This window comes from Gopherus flavomarginatus, chromosome 1, assembly GCF_025201925.1.
Source record: "Gopherus flavomarginatus isolate rGopFla2 chromosome 1, rGopFla2.mat.asm, whole genome shotgun sequence".
Classification (NCBI taxonomy): Eukaryota; Metazoa; Chordata; order Testudines; family Testudinidae; genus Gopherus; species Gopherus flavomarginatus.
Window position 1 is genome coordinate 252,951,065 of NC_066617.1, and position 21,393 is coordinate 252,972,457.

Consider the following 21,393-nt stretch of genomic DNA (forward strand, 5'->3'; position numbering starts at 1 on the left):
GTGGACTATATAAGTCCTGATTCTCAGCTACATAACATTTCACAATATATTTGTCACCAGTGATACTTTGGATGCCCTCTTTCTTTGGAAAATCCTCTCACATCCCTTGATGTAAGCTTTAAAACATGTGAGAGTACTGCTTAATGAAACCAATATGATCATGTTCTGTCATGTTTCTCTACATCATTGACACTGTTGTACTGCTGTAGTTACATTAGGCACCCTTTAAGTCTTTCTAGATCAAACATACCACTAATTTTCTTCTCTGTCTATAGCACAGGTACATAATACATTAAAACACCAGATCATAAATTCCTTTGCTAGCAGGGGTAGGGAGCTATTTCTCCCAACTACCATGGGAACCATTTCTCAACATTCAGTTCACTGCTGAAGACCAGCCACTTCAGCTAATTAATAAATGATGAAGAGATGCTCAGAAGGGAATCCCCTTAATCCTCAGTTGGAAGGATGATGGTCAGGGTTTTGTAAATAAAGAAGGCTAATAAGGGAACCAGAGAATCAACCTGAGTGCTTCACTTGTGACTGAAGATGTTCTTCTTCAGGAAAAATAAATAAAAAGACAAAATTACATGCCAAGCAATTTGGAAAATCGGTAACACATGAAAATGTTAATGTTCCTGTGCTCTATTCTGAATGGAGCAGAGCAGACAGCCTATTCTCTTGTTTTGTTCCAAGCACTATTATATTTCAGGCTTGCCTGACACTCCCAAGGGAAGTTGTGTGTTGAGATGAAGGGAAAGTTTGCTGAGCTGATTTATGGAACTGTTCAGTTTTAAATTATTGCACCATAAAGCAGTGGTATCTAAGATAAATACTGTTGATAGGGTTACCTCAGAATGTGCAGTATTCCCTTGCACGTTCTTACTTTGACAGTAGGAAATGCCTTAAATACTACAAGTACAGTACTGAAGTTAACTAACTCAGTACATCTGGGAAATTAATTTACTTAGGATCTGATTCTTCCACCCTGGCTACCGTTGAGTAATACCTTACTCTGAGCCAGAACGTAGCCTATCCTAAGCACTCTCTCAAGGGAGCAGAAGGAGTGTAAGGCTCCCTTTTAATACCTTGCACAAGTGCACAATACCATTGCTTCTTGCAAGCAGTCTCCTCAGAACGACTATGTCCCTCCTTACATAGATGTAGAGAGGCAGGGCATGGAGAAAGCTTTGACTCTGTTCCCTTCCCTGCAACGTGCCCGGCAGCACACTGGCACGTAGAGGAGTGCATGCTGCAACATTTATAGACCTGTTGCAGTTTACTCACTCTCCAAAGCAGCAGGGAGACAGAGAGAGAGTGATTTGGGGAATTATAATCTCCCCATCCCAGGCTACTTCAGGCACCACAACAACATACTGTCCCTTTCTATGGGCTGTATTGTAAACTTATGAGTAGCAGTGGTTTGACTTGTGGAGTAAGGTATTATTCAGTGTGAGTAAAGACTGCATAATTTGACCCTTAGTTTTCCCAGGTTGTTGGCAAGTTTTTACATATCACTCGTGTGCAGTTTGGGAATATTTTGTACTTTCATTTTGGGCACTTGTGGGAGCCCATGTTGATGGCTAAGAATGCATTAATGCATAGTACTCACTATATACACAATCAGTCTAAAATAAAATGGCATTGTTACATGTAAATCAGGTTTTGAAACATTTAAGTCTTGGTTCTTAGACAGGCCTCGTCACTTTGGTTTCTAAACATCTTCCAGAGTTTAAAATAATGACAGAAATGTGTGTTACATAATCAGATAAAGATACTCCCTATTCTGCCCCCAAAGGGAGTGAGTTAGGTGGGATTTGGTGTATTTATTCCTGAGATGCCAATAGATTAAGTGTTACTGTGTCGGAAAGCAAGGTCAAAGAAGTGGGATATGCATTTGGATCTGAAGGTAGTGAGGTTCTTGGTCATTCATAGTTCCCATTGGAATGTATTCTAAAGTCAGTGGTCCACCACCAAGAATGACCTGTGTCCTGCACACACAAGCCCTTAGACAGCTCCAGAGTTATTAAGAAACGGAGTTGGTGAGATCTTGGAGAATGAGGGAGTCCTTTAGTTATCCTGGGTCTAAGTGCTTAAGGACCTGGAAAATGGATACTGGGATCCTAAAGTTGACTCATTGTTCAATAGGAACCCAGCAGAGTGGAGAAGTACTGGGGTACTGTTGCTGACATGGCAAGCTGCTCCATTTTGACCTGTTACAGCCTTTTCAAAGGATGATGGTTTCAAGCCACCATATATGGAATTGCAATATTCCAGTCTGGAAGTAATGAAGGAGTTCATGGACACCTGGCCAAGTTGGCATGTTGTTTCCTAGCTAGTGATAGATGAATGGAGACATTTTTTTGTGGCTAATGCTATGTGGGAGGCCAGTTTCAGTGGACAGTACAGAAGGACTCCTAGACTTCTGACTACCTTAAAGTCTGGGGCAAATTTCCTTGACTAGTGGAGACATCACATAGTGACAAGCACTGTAAAGTCTTTCCCTTTGACTACCAGAATAAATTCATTCTTGCTTGAGTTTAGCTTCAGCCAACTCTTTCACAGCCATATGCTGATCTTGGCTGGACATTAGGATAGCTGAATGACAGAGCGCTTCATGGATGTTATGAAAGATAAACCGTTGAGTATCATCTAAAAATTGTTGGCATTTCAGTCTATAGAGACTCACAGTTTGTCCCCATGCCACTTGTAAATACTGAATAGGCTAGGAGAGTGGTCTGAATCCTATAAAATGCCACAGTTGAGAGCTCTGGTACCAGGAGAGAAGTTGCATGTTACCACCTTCTGGATGCTGCTCTTCAGGAAGGAGGCACACCATTTTAGAGTTCTCCCAGTCTAGTACTACAAATGTCATTGACAACTGAGCATTTCATTACTGGTAGTGCTTCCCTCCATGTCTTTTACCATGACTTCTCCTTTTTCCCTTTTAGGAGACAATGGTTAGGATAATTTTTGGCAAATAAATAGTGGATTTGAAAAATCCCAGTTTTTGGTTTTGCAGAGTTATATACTCTTGCTTGTCCACTTTGCTTCACTTTCTAGTGTGCAAAATTGGCAAATAATGTGTGGTTGGCTGCAAGAACAGAGATTGGGATCATCATAGCAGTTGGCCACTGTTTTTACAGGAGTCATAGGTAAGTATTTTAAACAAAAAACCTGGAGCCATACATACAAATGTATATATACATATGAACCACCTGCCACATGTAGATGTTAGCAGGATTTTGTTTATAACTAATAAGATAGTTATATTATTAGAACTGGGAAAGCTTTCTTTATTCATGTGAAGGTTTTAATGAATCTGAATTAGTTACATTTGTACCCCCTTTGTGTTCATTTTCCATGAACATTTGAGTAAATCAAGGTCTGCTAGTAGAATTTTCACGGAAAGCAAATTTCAAAGCTGTCTGTATGAGTAGTTCCAGAAAGTAAATATTCCGATTACATACCAAAATTTTTATGCTGAAGGTGCTTGTGTTCTTGTCCGCTCAAAAAATAGAAACAATTCCATGTGACTTTTCTGACCAACCATAAAGATACAGAGGAAAGCTTTTGCCAGGTCTGTTTTTGCCAATATGTCCTTTTCTATATGTGACTTTCAAGTCTCCTGAGCCATCAACACAAAAAAGTTGGGTGATTATAGACTAGTTTAGCAGCTTAGGTTTTAAATGGGGAAGTAATGTCCAATGGGCCTGCAGATTGTGATGAAACTTCCTGAACTACCCATGTGAATATCACAATAGGACACTTCTTCAAAGGCCCAAGACTGAAGGCCTTGAGAGATTTATTCCTTCACCCCTGTTTCACTGTCCATTAAGTAAGTCATGTAAGTATGTGTTTACCTTTAAATATGTGCTTAAATGCTTTACTGAACTTTGGCCCTAGTTCCCAGGAGGTATCTTTGTCAGTGTTCATCTGTGAAGGAAGAACCCTTTGCACTGGATGTGAACCTAAAAATAGAGTTAACTGCTCTGATAGCCACTCTAGGACAGATGATGGAAGGTCAGTCCTTCCTACCCCTGAGCTGGCCCATGGATGCTAGAGGCATATGATTACCTCTCTGAAGCTTTGACTGATTAATATTTAAAGCTCAGTTAACAAGAAGGCATTAGTTAACATATTATAACTAACACATTCTAAAAGGCAGTGTATTCTTCAACACAAGCTAAGTTGGTCAAGTTAAAGCCTGTAGACTTTTAGAACACATTACTTAGATGGTGTTAACTAACATTGTACAGTGTACCTTAAAATCCTAGTCTAGACAAAATCTGAGTGACTGCAGAGTGGCTGCTTCTGAAGAGCTGTAAAATTGAAAATTTCAGTTTACAAATCCAAATGTAAAAGCTGCTTAGTTGTGTCATGCCAACAACAGTAGTACCCCTTTTTCTTAGATGCTATCGGGTTTGCATGCTTTTCCTTAGCCAGGTAGAAATATTTTTACTGACTGAATTTCCAGAACTCTGCAGTTTTCAGATCCAGAGTTAGAGATTGTAACAACTCCTAATTTGGCTAATCGTTGCATTAGTGCACCCCTTCTTAAATTTACAAGAGGAATTAATTTTGCTATATTAGCCTTTGTCAAATGATGACTTAGCTTAAGAGATGTGCAATTAACCAGTTAAAAATTATTGTTAGAAACATTTTTTTGGCCAGTGTATTACAAAACTCTTAGCCCATTTATCACCAGCTCCATCCATTAATTCAGCGTGGCTTGTCCTTGACTAACAGGGTTTTGTGAAACTTTACATTTTGAATTTAATAAAGTACAAAGAGCTTTACTGACAGAATGGGTCTGATTAAAAGCACTTAGTTGTTCTTCAGAAACATCATTTACGTTTTTCTTTCCATTTTTGCTGCGTTAGGTTTTCTTAAAAACTATTCAGGACAGGATCTTAGATTGCTAGTGGTGATATTGGCCCAGCACTAAGAATATCAATATGTTACTTACTATTTTTCATCTCCCTTCAACTTTGGTAAAACAATTCTATCCAGTCAAGTTGAGCAGTGATCCAAACGTTTCCTGGCTATCATTTTGGTGCACTATTTTTTAAATTACTTAAATTTGGTCAGTAAATGAACCTATTAAGCATACATACCTACACTGTGTAAATACAGAGCTCCAGGGTTTCATATCCCTCTATTATCTATTTCATGATCACCAAATAAAATCTAGGGTTCAAAACTAATTCAGTCCATATGGTAAAATATATACTCAATGGAAGCAGTCCTGGAATGACTGTTTGGTTTGATAATAAGAAAAAATGAAAAGAGAAAAAAATCTTTACTACAAAACTGTATTTGAGTTCTAAGGATGTTTGTGTTCTTTCCTTCTTTTCTGGTTTCCAGTTTATCGTGGTATCTGGACTGTGCTCATGCTCCTAGGGGTGATCACTGTTCTGGTGGCCAGCTTCTTCATCATCTGTGCAGCTCCCTTTGCCAGCCATATTCTGTACAAAGCAGGAGGAGGCATTTTCATCACTGCAGGTGGGTGTCATGTACACTCAGTCAATGGTAGTTGTCAACACAGTGGGGCTGTTTTTCCTGCTTTTAAATATTTACCTGATTAGCCCCCATAGTAAAAAAAAATCCTATACTTCAGTGCTCTGGGTATGTCAAGGGCCTCACTTGGAGATGCTATTTCCAATGTTTCTTGGGCATAAATCTGTACAAAAGTTACATTTTGATTAAGATAAAGACCCCCAAGATTTATGTTAAATCACACAATTACATTTCAGTTTTAGACTAATTTTCACAAACAAAATGAAATCATATTTACTAGCGGTGCCTGTGGTAACATGATTTCCGAGTGCTTGATTTAAGGTGATATTTTTGCAAGAAAAATGATCATAATGGACTTTATTGAAGTTGCAAGACACAGTACATTCATATGAGCATTATATCAGAAAGATTTTGATTGAGATTGGAGTGCATGGGATTCTTAGTATTGTTTGTAAAGTGAAACTTGAATAAATAGTATCTCTAAAAAAATTATCAACAAAGGATGGCTTATTGCTGAGTACCCATCTCCTTGTGAAATTGTAACCTTAAAGACTCTTCTGACTCTCAGGTGTCCTAAATATGTCCCCTAGTTAAAGTTCATGTGTTGGTTTAGATTTCATTTGTTACACACTTAGCATATTTTCCTTTTTTTACATTTTCTTTATTGAAAATGCTAATTATTATTCAGGAAATATGATGAAGAGCAAAATATGACTTGTATAGGAATAGTAACAGTCCAGTTAAATTGAGCGGAACAATACAAAACTGGAGAAGTTTTTGTGTGTTTCCTTTGGTTCTTGCACATCAGAGTACAGAAGGAAATTTTCTAAAGCAATAGTGTCCAGATGCATAATATACATTAAAATAAACACTAACAACATATATTCAAACATGCTGAGGCAAAGGCCATTTAGGCCTATTAAACTAGGGACTGATGTGCATTCAGAAATTTCAAAACTATTGGGCAAATTGCAGGTGAAAGCGTACACTGCAATGTAAGCCCAGGGTTAGTTGGGACTTGAATCAGATGACCTGTGTTAGAGAATCTGGGCCTTGAGTGTCTACACTCATTCTTAACCCTATGTTAAGACTTTTCTAACTGGGGCTTGGACTTGGGGCTCTGGCATCCACACTACACTATGCAGACTTGAGTCAAACCAACAATATCCCAGACTCCCTAATGTCCTGAAATATGGCTACTAAGGTCCTTTGAATGTGGTTCACTGTGGGAAATCTTTACTGCCCACCCTTCACATTACAGGAAGTTTGAACAGCCTGCCAATGCAGCCTGTCAAGCAATATGGAGACCCCCCTTCAAAAAGTTCTCTTGTTTGGGCTTTCACTCTTGTGTCAGGAAACAGGGAGAGGTGCTGGTGGACATTTTGGCAGCCTTTTCTGACCCACCAAAGGCACCCAATAGAACTTAGGATGGAGGAGGAAGTGGAGAAGGCAGAGGAGGAAGAGTATGGCATGGCAGACTAGCACGGGCAGATGCTGCTCAGTACCCTCAGTATAGCCACTGATGCCCGCTGCTTAGACCAGTGCTTCTGGCACAGGGTTACAAGCACAGACTGGTGGGAGCACATTGTCATGCAGACCTGGGATGACTAGCAGTGGGTCCAGAACTTTTGCATGAAGAAAGCTACATTTCTGGAGCTTTGAGAGCAGCTTGTCCCAAGCCTCCAGCATAAAGATACATGCATGAGGCCTCCCTTGCCTGTCCAGAAGCGGGTTGCTACAGCCATCTAGAAGCTGGCCAGCTGTAGGTTCATTGCCAACCAGTTTGGTGTTGGAAAGTCGACTGTGGGTAAAGTGGGGGCAGAGGTTTCTGAGGCAATCAGGCAAGTGATTTACCCCAAGATAATGGGCATAAAAGAATGTCAGTGTGAGGTGGCCGTGGAAAATACACCCTTGTCCAGAGGGTGCCTACCTATCTGGAGTTCCTGCTTCAGGAAAAGTTTGCAGCTATCAGCTCCCAGGATTGGGTCAGAATTCATGAAGGAATCAACAGGACACTGCATTGGCTTTCCACCTGGCTTATCCTGTTATGGCTGCATGCAAACACGCAGAACTCCACAGCCTTCCTCCAGCCCACAGCCAGCACATTTCTGGATAAAAATTCAAACCGCAGTTATATTTGGGACACAGGATTTTGTCACTTATGGTTGGTATGGACCATGTCTAATTGAAATGGACTAGTTCTGGAAATGGAAAACATTTCCCCAAACACATGCACACAGTTTACTGTTTCCAGGCAGCTTCAAAGAGCGTTGAGGATTAGAGCAGCAAGCTTAAATGCATGGCAATATGATGTTATTACTTTTAAGAAACAGGAATGGCCCTTGCAAAAATCTGTGTCTTTCCAGTAAAAAATACACTTTAAAGGTGTACTTTACTGTTTGCATTTCCCAGGCACCCCTTTGAACTCCATGTGGTGGGGGCGGGGGAAAAGGAGGACAACAAGGCACTAGCCATTAGCAGATGCCCTGGCTAGCAGCATGTTTCTCATAACTTTTGCATTGGTTCTTAGAGTAGAAATATCTCCCATTAGTGTAGCAATTAACATTAAATTGGAGCCAGGAACTTACTGGGATCAGGGGTGGCTTCTGTCCCTTCCATGTCTGCTGCAGACTCATCAGCAGGAGGTTCCTTGTGGGAGTATCAAACAGCTCCTCCAAGTGTGGACCCAGAATTTGCTGCTGATCCTGTTCCAAAGCCTGCTCTGGGACCAGTTTCAGCAACGGAATGACTTCCTGGTCCTCAGTCGGTGCCTGCTGCTGTCTCTCATTAGCCCCCAGGCTGAATTCTGGGGCCAGCAGGGTACCATTCTGGCTGATCAGGTCATCATGGATCATGATTGGCTCTGTGCTGGGTGCAGTGCCCAGCACCTGGTCAAACTTCTCATAAAATGAGCAGGTTTTTGGTGAGTTGCCTGAGGTTTTGTTCTGATCACTGGTCTTCCAGTACTCACTTTTGAGCTGCTTAATCCACTCCCTGCACTGGTTATCAGTCTGGTAAATGTGCAAAGTTGCCAGCTACTTCACTATCTGCTGGTATGCATGATCATTCCTGGTACTTTTACTAAAGGCCACAGTTGCGCTATCCACAGACCAGAGAGTCACCAAAATCTGGCTGTGCTCCCATGACCATGAAACAACACGCTTTGCAAGAGGCTTGTTCTGCTCACTCTCCATTGCAAACACAGAAGGCTCTCTGATGGTGTTTGCAGCTCAGTGGTCAGAAGACAATGGAAGGGTTAATGCTGTTTTAACTTGAGTTGATTGGAGATTGTTGGGATAGAGAGGACAAAGGAAGTTGGCCCATGGTATTATAAGATAGTTTTGGTGGACTCCCAGCATCTGAGTCAAGCAGGACTCCATTTATACTGCACAGCAATAGGACTTGAACCCTGACTCCTGGCTTGATATGGGCTCAGACCTTCCACCCCCACAGGATCCTAGTTCCAAGCCTGAGTCTGAGAGATGTGTGCAGATGGAATTGGGGTTTAGTGGCCCCCCAGAGACTCTAAGCTGCTATGAAAATACATGAAGGGTGCCGAAAAAAGGCATAAGTTTTAACCAACTTAGAGTCCCTCTAAACTTATCTCTGAATTTGCCCTAAATATACTCTCCTATATTCCTGCTTCCTTTTGTACTGGTGCTTACATTTTACATAAAAGAATAAGCAGTGTTATGCTATTCCCTCACTTATTGACTCCCATAGCTCATTGGAACTAGTTGCCATTTTCCATCAAAGTAAAACTTTCTCAACAATAACACTATATTGGCAGGTTATTAAGTTGCAAGGGTATTACCTCCTACCCCCACTACACTTCATCTGCTCCTCTTTGATGGTATAATGTAAATATTACAAAAGCAAAAACACTCGGAGCTGAAATTGAAACTTTTACTCTTAACTCACATATTACACAATATATAGTCGCCCGGTGTACAAGTGCACAACTGATATGGGAAAGCCCTGCATAAGTACTAAGTATTTTATATTATTATTATTACTGATTATTTAAAACCCCCCAAACATTTGCATTTGTTCCTCTAGCTCCCACTTCTTCATTTCTTTTTTAAAAGTTAAGAATTTATAGGAAATCATAGGGTATCGTTCCTAGCTTTAAATGCTTTATAAATCTTTATGCTGTGGTGTTGTTGCCATGTCAGTCCTGTGATATTAGAGAATCAAGGTGGAGGAGGTAATGTCTTTTACTATCCAATAAAAGGTATCACCTCACCCACCTTGTCTCTCTTGTACAACTTTATTCTTTTACAGGCTAACAATCCTTGGAAGTCCTTTTTTCTTTCTCTCTCTCAGAGCTCTTATTCAGAAGACATTAATCTGGACTTGTGAGATAGCAGAATATTTGCATTTGTGATGAGGCAGTAGGAAAGCAGTATAAACTAGTGGATAGGGCACTGAATACACTTGAGTTGTATCCTTGACTGACACTGGTCTGGTGAGTGACCTCGGACAAGTCACTTCACATCTCTCCATTTCTTCTCCCACCTTTTGTCTATTTTAATTGTAAAAGTGTCCGGAAAGGCACTACCTCTCATTACTGGTTTGTACAGTACCTAGGTCACTAGGGCCCTAGTCTAGGCACTACTGAAATATCAATAATAATGAAGAAAAGCTGAGAAATTGGACAAAATCCGACTCTGATTTACCAGGAGTGATACCAAAGAGAATGACTTGTGACATTATCTGGACTAGTACATTTTGAACCAAAATATGGCTGCTAGAACCAGTGGAGAACAAGTGTAAGTGTGTATGAGAGCAATGTGGATGGAGGCAGTATGCCTGTGTAAGGAATAATGCCTGCTGGATGCTTGAGGAGGTGTATTGAGAATGCTGGCCTTGCAGCCAGAGCTCCTCCTCCAGTGCATGCAACAACAGTGGCTTTCATAGTGCAGGCAGTAAGTAGAATTATGGCTGTCTCTGGTGTGAATATATTACAGAAGGGGAATGGGTGCATTCCAGAACATACTCACTGACAGCAGTAAAGCCTATGATTACCATTTGCCTAATCCTGCAAGGTATTGTGCATCTTCTGGGATGAATTTAGAGTCTTGATGGGATTCACTATCCCCTGTGAAACGCACAGCACATTGCAGGATCAGGCCCTTATGGGCACTTAAGATCAGGAATGTATTGAGGATTATTTCATTTTTTTACAGATAGAGATAGAATATGTGAAGAGAATGATGGCTTCTTTTTAGCTGCCCAATTACGGCTAAAATCTACCCTCAGATGTAACATGCCAACACCATTATTATTCTATGTGAGATCTGGTGCGCATATCTCAGATCTCACTATCTCCTATTAAGGTCCCAGGAGTGATCATGACAGTGGCTAGAGTATGAGGGAAGTCTGAAGTAAACCTGAGGACAAAAAGGGATTATAAAAAGTTGCCTGCAAATTAGAGGAGTTCTAATCTCCTAGGCACAAGCAAAAGGCTCACATCATTCTGTCTAGCACCTGTTGTCTTCACGTCTATGTCGTGAAAGATTTGTGCTATAAACAGCCACTCTACACTGACAAGTGAAAGGCATTTCTATGAGGGAAGAATGAGTATTAAAGGCCAAGAAACTGCCTCTTGAATTCATAGACATTTCTAAAGGTTTTGTATTCTTTTTCTTCTGCAATATGCAAAAGTATTTGTTTGAAAGAAATTCAAAAGAACAAATGCTAACAACAGAAAAGAGTGACCTCAGAGAAGTCCATGTCTTATCACACTGCACAGTGCTGTGTATCAAACGTGTGTTCTTAAAAAAATTAAATGCAAAATGGAAAGAAAAGCGGGGAGTGGGAGGGGGAGAAGAGTATTTATTTATCCTAATCTCTCTCAGACATATTTCATGTTCTAGAAATAATTTCGCCCATCATTCCTGATTCATCCAACTGCTGTTTTATTCTATGCTTTGCAAGGGCAAATGGACACCCACACCATTTGCAAAAGGTCTAGAAGCTCAAAAATGTAGAAATATACCACAGTCTGAAATGTTGCTAAAAATATCTGTTTCATAAAATTGTGAGGTTTTTTGTTTTTTTTTAATCTCAGTCATTTTGGCTGGAAGCTTGACCAAGAAAGTTCATGACAGATTGTCAGCATAAGATTTCCCCAATAAAGATATTCGTTTTGCTACATTCTGCTTTGTAATGAACTGAGATTCTAATTACACTTGGAATGCATGCTTGCTAGATTTTTATTGGCATGACTAATATTTAGAAGGAGAGAGATGAGCTAGTTTATGACTATAAAAATAAGATGGAGCAACCACAGCAAATTATTTAACAGTAAATTTTTTCCTGCAACCTTCCACAAGTGATGTAAACTTTATCTAAATAAATACTCATTGCAAATGAAGCACATACTTTTGATCTCAGTCATATAAGGTTTACACTGACTTTGTTATTTCTCGTGATTTACACTAGTGAAATAGCTTGAAAGTGAGGCCCAAAGCTTGTACATATCGGGGAATATACAGCATTATGCTGATTTAGCTTGTTGTCTCAAAGCTTCAAACACCAAAACTAGTTGTGTTTTTCTTATTACCTTGTAGAGAAACTTCCTTAAAAAATTATTATATCGCCTGTATATAAAATGAAGTACTTACATATTATGGTAATAGTTGCCAGTTTAAAAACCCTTAAACAGATAAACACAGAATAAAATAAAAAAATCACTGTTGCTTGGTAAGCTTTTGAATAGTCTCGGATCTCTATGATTCCCATTTAGTTAAAATCCTTGCTTGTAGTATTGACACCTACCTGTGTGTGTGATAGGGAGCTCTACTTACTGCTGGAAGGCGCATCCTCCTGGCTGTTCTGGAGATTAGCTCCACCAAGCAGACACGCCTTCCTGTGATTGCACTCCATCTCTCTCTCTCTCTCTCTTTCTCTCTGTGCAGCCCCTCTCATCCCAGGAGCTGCTGCTTTCTTTCTGTATGTTGGCCCTCCAGCCAGGTCACGCAGCAGTTTTCCCTTTCCATGGTGTTCATTCAAGGTCTGTCTCCATAGGCAGTGTGAGGCATAGGGTGAGCAGACAGCAAATGTGAAAAATCGGGATTGAGGTGGGGGGTAATTGGAGCCTATATAAGAAAAAAAACCCAACATCAGGACTGTCCCTATAAAATCAGGACATCTGGTCACCCTAGTCAGGCAGTCCTCACACTGTGTCTCTTCAGCAGTATTCATATCCACTGCCCTTAGCTTTTCCAGTCAGCAGTGGTTGGTAGAGGAACCCAGGCCCACCCTCTACTATGGGTTCCAGTCCAGGATCCTGTAGTGAACAGTTAAGATCTGTATCTACATCAGCTTTACTGCTCTTACCCATGGACTCCTTCCTACCATGCTGCTTCTTCTCTTCCTTTCCCCTTACCTCAGGGAGCGGCAAGGGGGATGCGAGCGAGGGGACCGCAGGCTTCCTCCCTACTGTTCCCCACATTGTTGCTAGCCTTCTGGCTATATAGAATCTCTGTCTATTCCCTCACAGATTAGCTTCCTTCTAACTAGTGTCCCACACAGAACCTAAATCTCCCCCTTTGCAGCCTAATTGGCTGATTGGACCCACCTGCCCTAATTCAGCTCTCTCAGGGCCAATGTGGTGAATACACACCATTGCACTGTGATATGTGCTTCACCAACCAGTTATAATTGATACAACAAGTTGACAGCTTGAATATGCCAGAAGGCACCATGGTCTTTTGCACAGGTTGCAGGACTAGAAGTCAGAAGAAGTACCTGAGTTTTATTATTGGTTCTGCCACTGATTTCCTATGAGACTTTGAGCAAATCACTTATGACCTGGTTTTTAGAGGAGTTGAGTTGTCAAGAGTAATGGATGTATGCTCAGAACCTCTGAAAATCAGATTAATCTCTCTGCCTCATTTATCTTTCTGTAAAATGGAGATAATTATATTAATTCATGCTTATATAGTGCTTTTTATCTGAAGATCTTTAAGCACTATATAAGTGCTGAGTGCTGTTTATGTGATTCTGTTAATAATTCTGATATTGCATGTTTCAGAAAAATGCTCTTACATGTTGTACATAAGGTAATGCCTAACTATGTCAGTCCACAGGATTATTGTTTTTACTTTCTGTTTGGTGCTAATTTTGGAATATTTAGCTCTTGACTCTTTCACACCTTTCTGTTTTGCTAAAAAGATGTGTTGCAACCGCACATTAAATTGTCTCAAATGAAACTGGGAAATTCTTATTTAAGAGTCAGTACCTTACTACTAGATAAATGTTTAGGGCTCTAGTTCCCATTCAGTAAGCAAACAGCTTCTCTTTGAATCAATATCACTATGTGTTAAGTATAGGAGGAAAGTCCCATTAAAGACAATGAAATTTAAACGTGCTTAAAGTTTAGCACACATGTGTGGTTTACTCAATAGGGATGGTTTACTAAAAGGAAGCCTTCAACCCTAATATCAGACATTTCCAAGCAGATGATTTAGAAATAAAGCAAACACTGTATGCTGATGATTTGCTGCTCAGTTCCTGACATTGCTATTAGTAGGGTGTTTTTCTCAAATATCTTGAAATCAGAATGAAATGGACAAAAAAATGGAGTTTTACCTCGTACTAAATTCTGCTTCCCAACCTATTTTTTATGTTTTCTTTTGTGATAGAATGCACAAGGATTTAAGTTCTGAGTTGTCCAATTTTTGCCTGACTTTAATTCATCAATAAACACGAAGTTTCCCAAACTTGGGACGCCGCTTGTGTAGGGAAAGCCACTGGCGGGCCGGGCCGGTTTGTTTACCTGCTTTGTGGGCAGATCTGGCTGATCGCGGCTTTGCGTCCCAAGTTTGGGAAACACTGAACTAAAAGATAGAAAACTTAGTAGTCCTTATTACCTGGTGGAGGCACTTAGAAACAATAAAAATGGTCTTAGTGCCTCAGTTAACAAATTTATATATGGTCCCTTTCATTTCCATCTCACTTTTCCAGAAGTATTTTTCTCTCTGCTTAGGTTACATTTTCTTAAGCAAGTTTCCCTACATTACAATTTGGCATACATAAGTCTCAATGCCCTGCTGTGAAATCACATGATGATATCTGGCTTAGTCTATGTTGCTTTACTCTCCTTTTGCAGTTTTTGCTCCCATCTCTGCAGCTATTCAAGGTTGGGCCCTTACTTAAGAATTCATAAGGGTTGCTCACTATTGCTGTCAGTATGAAGGGTGATGATAGTAAGATATCAGGTTTTAGGAATCAGTCATTTTTAATGCCAGAAGCTCTAACCACATTATCTAGTACATAGCTGCACGGTGCACTGGAGATTGAAAGTGCTAGAGGTCTATAAGGACTAGTTATTTTTAGCTGTTATTACAATAAAAGCACCTATGTCACCTCTTTATCTTATTATTTACTCTGTGTGAAATACATCCCTGTGGAGAGAGCCAGCACAAGGCCCATGTGCCACTGAATTCCCATTGCACCCTCTTTTGAGGGACTTAAAATGATCTGTAGATATGGTGTTGATATGACGTGTAGGCCCCTTGGTAAAGGTCCCCTGTTCTTTGCAAACAAATCTTGTTTCTGACTTAACAAACTCACTACACCAAACACATCTCTTCCAGGTTATTTATCCAGAAGAGATAACATAAGGTATCCACAGAAAGCTCATAACTTATCGAAACTCATCACCATTGTGAGATGCATGTATGGGTAATACGTAAGGAATAATGTAACTATAGTGAAAGTATGCTTTGTGGACTTTGAGTAAAATTCAGTCACCAAGGGATAATGTCGCAGTGCAGAGGGGAGTTGTCGCTTCTGCCTGGTTAGCTGGTGACGTAATGCAAAGCTCAGTTGTCTAGCCTTGCTCCACCCCAGGACTGTCAACGGAAAACCATCAGAGTTAACTGCAAGTAATCAAAAACACTTAGAGGTAAAAAAAGACACATTACAATAGACAGAGGATCGCCCTGTCTGTGAGTAAAGACAAAAGACTTTCAGTATAACACACGGTGGGGAGGGGCACTCTGTATCCATTAACAGAGGCGACATTTTGGAGTAGGGGTGTTTTCATTGAAGTTTTCATCCTGGTTCCTGTAAAACCAGTCAGCTCTCCAATAGACTGAAAATTGCAGGGAACACCTACTTTACTACATAGGAAACATGATTATTAATAAGTGTAGGCATTTTATGATTTTGTTTTGTTTCATAACCACTTGTTTCTACCACTCATTTGTTTCTAGTGGAATCACTATTCCTTCTTGAATAAACCATCTCTTGTTTTATTACAAGTGCTGTGTGTTATACAGGCGCAGTGATTTAAGGTAAAACTAGTAGACTAGAGTGAAGTGCTTCTTTGGGGGCAGAGGATCTGGGATTTCTGTGAGAAGCCAGTGTCGGGCTGGATATCAGAGGGGAACGCTTCAAAGGGATGTGGGGCACACCTATTGTTAACCCGCAAGGCAAAGACAGAGCTGGCATAGCTCAGGCTAGTGCTTGAATGGCAGACAGGCGGGTGGTGTTAGGGAGATAACATCCAGCCACTATGGGCAAGGCCACCTTTCACTAGAGGCAGGAGGTAACAAGGTGACTCTGGTCCCAGGTACCCCAAAAACAGTCACAGTTGACCATCTGCAGAGATAATCTCATCCTCTGTATGGGTTTCGTCACATAATTATTAAGGCATCTTTCAATATTTAGGTACTATCTTGGGCTAACGCCGTCTCTGCTATACTCCATTAATGTATTTGGCCCTGAGACTTTAATCCCGTTACACAGAAAAATACTAGAATGTGTCCTTTATAATTCTGTTTGGTTCCAATTTTGTGCTAGTCCTCTACAGTATCTGTTATTGTTAGGTGTTCTGTTACAACAGTGGTTCCCAAACTGGGGTTTGTGAACCCCTGGGAGTTCGCTAAATGTTATGGGGGGTCTCGGGAAAAATTCCCTAATGGTGGATAGAGCTGTCCCTAGGGTCCCCGGGCAGCACGGGGCCAGCAGCCCGGAGCCCCTGGACTTCGCCCCCAAGAGCTAAGCAGATCAAAGCAAACATATCTATCACACTCAGGAGATTTAAACTTCAAGACTCCTTATAAGAAATGGAAAGGGAGGTGGCTATTTTTTACTGTTGTTTTTTAAATTAAATAGGCAGCTAGTATTGTTTTTAAAATGATTATGGAGATCAAGTTTAAGCTTTCTTGTAACATGCATTGTTTGCCTGGACTGCTCAAGCTAATGCTTGTGTGGGAGGAACTCTTTGAGTTGGCTTGTTCAATATCTTCATCCATGGGACCCTTGTCTTATAACAGGCTTATTCAAAGTGATACAAGCTACGAAAGTGAGATCTATGAAGAGTGTTGCCATTTTCATAATGAAATAAAATACTGTAATGATAAATAATAATAAATAGTGTGTAATAGGCATGTCATAAAAACAAGTTTTATATTTCCAAGATAGCTGCTTTTATAATTTATACTCAGGTAAAGAAGAAAATCCCTGGAAATATTCATTTTTAGGAGGAGATTCACGAGACTTGACATTTTAGTGAAAGGGGTTCACGGGTTGTTAAAGTTTGGGAACCACTGTTACAAGATTCTCTTACTCAATTTCACGTTTATTCAGAGAATCTGCAATTTGATTTCTTCTTGTGCATGTTTTGCCCTGAGGTTATCCCTCTATCTCAGATTGTTTCACTAATACCAGTTGTATGTCTAATAGAACATCAGTACTACATTTAATCAAGATTGAGGTTTTTTTGCTTAAAAAATTTTCAAAATTTAATTTATACCTTGTAGAGTTGGGTTTTTGACTCTGTCATGAAATCAAACACTTGGAAAATAAGTAATCCCGAATGTGTATTTCATCGATGGGCAGTGTGTATAGAGGCCTGCCTCACTCTTTATATAGCAGTTCTGCTTGCCTTCAGTCTCATTAAAATTGCAGATCCTTTGGGAATTTAAGTCATGGTTTGATTATGCCTCAGGTTAACCACTTTAGCTCTTTTTTGGTAGTCTTCAAAATTTAGTTTTCTTAAACTTTAAACAGTTGTCTGTCTCCTGTCAGATGTTCATGAGGCAGTGTAGATGTATTTTGTTTTGACAATAAAGTACCATGTCAGGGCACTCAACTCTCTCATTTTGGGTTGACTAATGATTCAGCTGGTTTTAGGCCTTTTATATTTAACTACTTGATGGCAATTGACTTCACAGTTGGAAACCTGGAAAACCAAGCTCCTGGTAGAAAATAATTGACCTCCAGTTTTCACAAATGTGCTACCACATTCCAGAAATGAGTGTCTGGTTGGAAACCCCTTTATTTATTTAATAACACGTAGCACTTGTCTTTTCAAGGGTCACACCAACAGTAAGTCTCTCAATAAACCTCTGAAGTAGGTAAATATTATTCCCATTTTACAGACAATGCACAGAGAAATTCAGGTTAAAATTTTACAAAAAAATTTGGGTGCCCATCCTTGGTCTGATTTTTCAGAAGTGTCGGGATATGCCATGCCAATTGAAATCAAAGAGAGCTGTGAAAATTAGTACCAAGGTTGCTCAAATTGAACAGACAACATCTCAATATATTTTAGCTTATGTTCTTCAGCAGAGTTCAGAGTAAACACAGAAGAAGCCTTTGACTCCCACTCCCCTGCTCTTTCCTGTGCAATCTATTGACTGTCACTTTTTCTGCAAAGTGCCCAATGAATGAGTATTTTTTTAATATTACTGAACAGTGGACTCTTCATATAAGCATCATAGAATGGAGATTTAACAAGTAGGTGTGACAATGTGCAATTCAACCCCTGCGGCGCCTCCTGCTGGTCGTTTCAGGGCATTAGCATTTCCAGTCTCCGGAGCGCCCTCTGCAGGCCGGTGTCCACTACCCCCCATGTCCCTCCCAGGACCCGGTGCCCCTTTCCACTGGGGTGCTGCCCCCTGACAGTAACCCCACAGTCTCTGGGTCTCCCCCTTCCAGGGGAACCCCCACCCACTATCCCCACCTCACCTCAGCATATGGCTACTGCCCAGTCCCCATCTAGCCCCCATTCACTGGGCAGACTGCGGTGTGTTCACCACTCATCACGGGCAAAGGGGTTTGGACCTGCTGCCTCTGCTTACCCTTGGGCTGCCCCCTGCAACCTCAGTACCTATTCAGCCTTATACTAGGCCTGCAGCCTGGGGGGTTTCCAGGCCAGAGCTCACCAGCTCCTCTGGCCTTCCTCCAGCCCTGCTCCTACTCAAGTACACTTCCTAGCAACTAGGCCCCTCCCTCGCAAATGCTAGAGAGAGAGTGTCTGTCTGCTCCTGGCCCGCTGCTCTTTTATAAGGGCCAGCTTCCGTCTGATTGGGACATGGCCGCAGCTGTGGCTGTTTCCCCAATCAGCCGAGGCTTGCTGCTTTCTTAGCAGCAGCCCTCTTGCAGTCTCAGCCCTCTCCCAGGGCTGATTTCAAGCCCTTCATGGCAGGAGCAGGTGACCACCCTGCTACAGTAGGACATCCCTCTAACATTTTAACATTTGAATGACTGTAAGGCAGCAAACTGAGGGCTTGATCCTGTAATCTCCGTATACCCAGAACTCCCATTGTCATAAATGGGAGTCTTGGAGTGTGCAAAAAATTCAGGATCAGGCCCTTACCTTAACAGATGATCCCCAACTCCGGTCCGGCATCCATGCTGCAAGGTCGTATTTTTGAAATACTAATATTCCATTGGAATACAATGTAGTAGTGGGCATGTAACTAATACCTCAGCCAGGCACTGGGGGTGCATTTGGCTCCATCTACCTGGTTCCGGTACATAAAGTAGTAGCAAAGTGATTAATAAAGTTTACGGGAAGTGTGTTCCTGTTTTTCCATTTGTAAGCAATCCACGGGGTCTCCAGAATGGTGACAGGGAAAAGGCCATTTGTATTATGGTGGATTCCTTTTAGGATGCTATTTTAAATCTGATGTAAATATTAACATACTATTTCATTTTTATTACTAACATTTTAATTTTTTTCATATTGCAGTCCTAATCTAGAGGGAAATTTGGCGAACTTTTTCAGTGTGATGCAGAAGGATTTGCCCGTAAAATGATTGAGTGGAATATCCCAACTGAATACATTCTAAATGATGCCATTGACATTAGGCACCATCATGAAGTGCCTTGGCTTGGACATATCAAAGAGGTGAAGGGATTGCAGGAATCTCCCTCCCACCCTTCCTTCCCCACCTTCTTGACATCCTGCACAAGATCTAGACTCAGAAGCAATTCCTGAACTTGGGGAGTAGAGAGAGATCTCTAGACCTCTCACGGGTTCAGGTACAATGCAGTGGATACCCAGCCAAATCCAAGACATAAACATATTTCTGTTTTGCTTCATTGTGGCTTTGAACTGCATACAAGAACCAGCAGTGTCTTGCAATTGGCTCCCTTTGGGCTGATGCTTCCCTATCTATGCCCCTCTGGTGCAGCCCAGAAACAAAAAAGGGGAAGTTAATACTGCTCAGAGCAGCAGTAGGCAACAAATATGTGAAGATAGCTAATAGTACCTAGCAAACCGGACTTGATCATTGACTGGTTCCGAGGTGATACTATAATCGGGAAATATAATAATTATTTATTTCATATCCCTTAACAGTAAAATTCTGATGTTTCTTTTTCAGGCATCTTGTTTTCACTGGTGGTCGTGATATATGTCATCTGGGTCCAAGCAATGGCTGATCTGGAAAATTACACGAATATGAAAAAAATTGATTGCCCAGACTTTGTTGCTTATGTGCACTATGGCTGGTCTTTCATACTGGCTCCTATAGGAATATTTTTTGCTTTGTTTGCAGGAATGCTCTTCCTATTAGTAGGGCGTACTATTCAACTGCACTCTGACTTATCACACATCTAATAATGGATATACTGGGATTGTGATAAAATTTTTAAACTGGAACACAAATTATGTACATTATTGCCACTACTATTATATAGCATTTGTAGAGGCACTTCTAGAATTGCTTAAGTTACTTGTTTAATTGAAATGTTCCTATGGGACATAAAACTCACTATAGGAAAAAAAATAACTTTCATTCCTATCCAATTTCTTTAAGTTCTTTAAGTTCTACATGGAATGGTTCTTCACATAACATTAGATCTCCCTGCAAACACAGGAGGGCAAAAAACCACCAACATAAAAATGGGTCAAATCAGGATTTTCTACGTTTGTCTTAGCCATTTACTTTGTGCCACTGTCAAAAAAGTCCTTGTGGAGAATGGTAAAGACAGAGGAAAACAAGTGTTCAACAGAGTAATTTAATCCACCTCCTCTCCCCCTTTCCAAAACTTTCCTTTGCTTTAATATGAACAAACACTTCTGCACTTAAAAATAGAGTACAATTATTCATGCAGAATCCACATGAACTGGGCAGTAGAGAAGATGATTCCAGTGAATAATGATTTGGAGCTAGTATCTACATGTGATAGCTTAACTGTTAACATGATATGTTTTACTGCTATGTAAACATTTGAAAGCTGTATTCTATATTCTGAAATCTGTGTTCATTTGTTGCATGGTTCTGTAAGCCAAAATAATATAGTTAAACTACTAACTAAAGGTATGCCAAAATTATATAATAAAACATATGGTGTCGATTTTTTATATCAAGTTTTTATCTGGACATTTTGTAGGTATGTTTGTTGATTGGCTTTTTCAAACATTATCTGTGATTTACATACTTTAAATAGTGAAAAATTGCTGTATAATGAGATTTTTAATTAAAAAAGTTTATAATGAACACAATATAAAGTGCATGAACATGAAGAAACTTGCACAAATACAGACAGATATCATCTTCCTTTCCAAATGCAAATAGATGGACATTATACCCAATAGACTAAAGGTAAAAAATCCACTGCTGT

At 40.4% G+C, this 21,393-nt stretch overlaps 1 protein-coding gene across 1 annotated transcript in view; it reads left to right on the forward strand.

Moving 5' to 3' along the window:
* The window catches only part of TMEM182 (transmembrane protein 182), a 30,391-nt gene extending 9,258 nt beyond the window's left edge, over window positions 1-21,133 (forward strand). The window contains exons 4-5 of the mRNA XM_050922760.1: window positions 5,368-5,505; window positions 20,151-21,133. Of these exons, the coding sequence (XP_050778717.1) occupies window positions 5,368-5,505; window positions 20,151-20,386 (374 nt within the window). The 3' untranslated portion in view covers window positions 20,387-21,133. The remainder of the gene's footprint in view (window positions 1-5,367; window positions 5,506-20,150) is intronic.
* The last annotated feature ends 260 nt before the right edge of the window (window positions 21,134-21,393 follow it).